Here is a 3,929-nt window from a genome sequence, read left to right as displayed (position 1 = left end):
GAGGAGCGGCGGGCAGCTGCAGTGAAGCGCCCGGCATGCAGACCAACTTCTTCCAACCGCTGCTGGTCAGATGACGATTCTGCATGTTTTTAGTGGAGGGTTGTCCTGTCGCAGACGCAAATTAGAGCCGTGCCAAAATCATGGCTGATGGTTGTACAGAAAACAACTGTCTCTCTTAATGCTACTGTGGAGTATAATAGTAAGCATCCAGGTTGGCTGATCAGTAACGTATGACCTCTGACCTGCATGGATGCAGCACTAGAGGTCACATTACGCTCCCAGCTCATTGTGATGTGATTGCCCTTTCAGAATTAAGTATTCAACAAAGCCGTGTAATAATAAAGTTGATCCGACTGATTTATTCAGAGAGAATCCTGTACAATTTATCTTTCATATTACAGTATCATTAACCTGTCCATGGTGCTGAATTAGCCGGTGTGCATGTGTTTGTGCGTCATGGCCATAATATGAAAATAGGAATATTTGGGACAGATTGTCAGGTCACCACCTAAATTTGGTCTTGTTGTAGGTTTAATGAAATGTGTTGATTTAACATGCAATAGCCTAGCCTCCGAAAGGCTAAATAACAACACAAGAAAGACGACTGTTTCAAAATCAAATTTATTTCACAGCAGTGGTGAAGGCATTATCAAACTGTGGAACAGAGGTCTAAGCAAAATAATAGAATTTATGAACAAATGACTACAAATCAACAAAATAACCACATCAGGGTGATTAAGTATTAAAAAAAAGTCTAAAAAAATCACGGTATGAATATTGGTATGAATATTGGCTGGGGCGCAGGGTATTTTGGGCTTATATCAAGGATATGTGTGTATTTAGAAATGTGTGTGTGTGTGTGTGTGTGTGTGTGTGTGTGTGTGTGTGTGTGTGTGTGTGTGTGTGTGTGTGTGTGTGTGTGTGTGTGTGTGTGTGTGTGTGAGCATGCGTGCGTGCGTGCGCCCGCATGTGCATGTGTGTACATGTGTATTATATTGTGGAGGACAACAGATAGCAAGGTAGCTGTCATCAGACATGAGGGCTAAGTGGCAAAACTCAGCACATGCATAAGAGTAAACAAACAGAAACATCATGAAGCAGAAACTGTGAGTGTCAGAGATTATCTGAAGGAGAAGGAATGGAAACAACACTGAACCATACAGTTAATTTACAAACAACAGGCTGCACAGTAACAGATACATAGGTCCATGTAAAAATCTGACTTTGGGTATATTTTGATTAGAATGATTACTATAAAATAATATGAACATGGTTATTAAAGGAACACTCCACCCATTTTCAACCAGCTTTGTATCATTAGAACATTAGTAGTATATCAGAAAACTGTAAACGGTTTTGAAGTCTGTCATTTCATTTGACAGTCATTGAGTGTTAAAGTGTGGACCAGTGACATCACTGGTCCACACTAACTCAAATTAATAACTCATTAACTCAAATCAACTCTCAAACTGTAAACGGTTTTGAAGTCATTCATCTAGTTTGACAGTTATTGAGAGTTGATTTGAGTTAATGAGTTATTAATTTGAGTTAGTGTGGACCAGTGATGTCACTGGTCCACACATTAACACTCAATAACTGTCAAATTAAATGACAGACTTCAAAACTGTTTGCAGTTTTCTGATATACTACTGATGTTCTAATGATACAAAGCTGGTTGAAAATGGGCGGAGTGTTCCTTTAATAGTTTGACATCTCATTGTAAACATGGGAGATGGTAAGATATTATACAAGGAGTGGAATAAATAAATACAAATCTGTAATTTCCTAATTACCTTGAAAGGAACTTTTAAGTTTCTATTAAACTGTCGAAGGAGAAGCTCGGCCGGGAGAACCACAGTGCCTCGACTCTCCATGCACTGATGCTCCTGTCCCTGCGGAGTAGTTCCACAGCAGTGGGTTGGGGTTTCTTGGACCCGTCCGCTAGCAACATTGCAGAGGAAGATTAAGTGCTCAGATCCGTGAGTGGCTGCTGCTGCTGGGATACAAGCCGAGGCATAATTAGCCTCAGCTGGGTCACCTGGGCGAGTGTGTATGATGTTGTGAGACCCGAAACACCCAACGACCCCAGGTTACATCACTGATGATGTGTCCCAGTTGCATTTAGAAGATGTAGTGTGTAATATGTCGGGTTAGGGCATATTGCACAGTGAAGCCTGGCCTCCCCCTTGCCAGGTGCATCTATCAGATGTATGTGTCAAGTTAACTGGAAAGAGGCATGACATTATGGATTAATTATAGGGAAAATACAGAAAGAAGAAAAACATGAAATTATGTTGTATTTATTTACACTGGCTACACTCACCCTAGAAAATGAGAAAAGAGAAATAAAAAAAAATGAGCCAACATATTCATATTTTGTTTAAATTCGGTGAATTTACTGAACTTTTATTTCACCAGACCACAACCCAAATAAAGAAAATGATAGTGGGCCACACACACTTTTCAAGACTACAAAATAGTATTTGTATTTACAGATTTGGTTTCCAGTAGTCTTCCAGACTTATCACACTTACACAGGAACCCTGGAACGAGCCAGTATGTAGCAATAGACCAGACTTTTACATATGACTCGTATTTTGGACAGCCCCATTCCATACATGATAGGATTTAAAAGCATTAAAACATTAATCGATGTCTGAGCATACACAAATAAACCATATTTCAACACATGGGGCCAACTCCTCGTGTCAACTCTTTTGACACCTATCAAAAAGCAGCAAGCAAAGGAATAGCAGAGAAGGGAAACCACCTGAGGAGCGCAGGTACTAAGAGCTTTCTGCCTGGTCTCTTTTGAACCAGCAAAACAAATGTAAAGAATCTTCATGTAAGAAAAAAGGATGGGAAATACAGGGAGTAAGATGCTTAGACAAAGGTTAAAGAGACCAAAAATGTTATTGACTCTGGTGTCAGAGCGTGAGCATGCCAGCTTGACGATGAGATAGTTGGCACACTTCCAATCATTGATGAAGTTTCCACACAGTGTCAAACGCCGACTCAAGGATAGATTGATCAGGGTTAGGAGAGCAGCGTACAACCATGTCACAACAATAAATACAGCCACCTTGTTAGATGTCATGTGTGTATTATATTGTAGAGGATGACAGATAGCAAGGTATCGGTCATAAGACATGAAGGTTAAAGTGAGAAATTGCGTATTTGAATATGAGTATAGGCAGAACATCTGCAAAAAACAAGATGGGACAGAAACTGTGTGAGTGTCAGAGATCAGCTGAACCAGAAGGAATGGAAAAATCGCTGCAGAACGATACAGTTCATTTACAAACAGGCTGCACAGAAACAGATACATAGGTTCATGTAAGCTTCTATTCGTCCAAATAACCACAAGGATTGCTGTGTTGGAAAAAACAACTGCAATGTACAACAATGCTATTATTATAAAATACAAGTATTTCAAATGTCCAAAATGTGCATAACCCCCAAGAATGAAAGATACAGTAACATTGTCCATTATCTTATCTTATCTATTATCCTATCTTTGGAGTAGTTCACAAACCAATAATAATAAAGTTTACATGTTTCACACAATCTAACGTTCTAATCTGCTGTCATGTACACAGCTGTACTCCTCCCTCCCTGCCTGTAGAGAGCAGCGATGTCCGCTGCTTTATACCTTTTCAGGCCAGTCCCACAGGTACCTGTGCATCACTAGCCCTGGTGAACCAGCCCGTCACGTGAACTCACATTTCATTTGGTTCTCCGTGACGGTCTGGCCCCCGACGCCATGGGGGGGCTGGTGGACTAGCCTGGTGCTAGTGCATCACATATTCATCCAGCCTAAACAACTCTGACTCAGGCACTTTTGGATTCTTTCTTACTGCTAACTTTTCACTGTCTGAAGTTTACATTGGAGCAAAAATAACTGAAAAATGGGTTTGGGAAGCAAACAG

General features: G+C 40.5%; 1 protein-coding gene across 1 annotated transcript; it reads right to left on the bottom strand.

The window, feature by feature from the left end:
* Positions 1-2,530: 2,530 nt before the first annotated feature.
* LOC310782215 (olfactory receptor 10H2-like) lies at positions 2,531-3,490 on the bottom strand (the record flags this gene model as incomplete). Its single annotated transcript, XM_083642897.1, has 1 exon — positions 2,531-3,490. One exon carries the CDS (start codon positions 3,488-3,490, stop codon positions 2,531-2,533), a length of 960 nt encoding a protein of 319 aa, XP_083499023.1.
* Between the last annotated feature and the right edge of the window lie 439 nt (positions 3,491-3,929).

This window comes from Poromitra crassiceps (genome assembly GCF_964638095.1).
Source record: "Poromitra crassiceps genome assembly, chromosome: 9".
NCBI classification, from domain to species: Eukaryota; Metazoa; Chordata; class Actinopteri; order Beryciformes; family Melamphaidae; genus Poromitra; species Poromitra crassiceps.
Note: the sequence above shows the minus strand (reverse complement) of the source record. Positions and strands in the feature narration are given on the sequence as shown.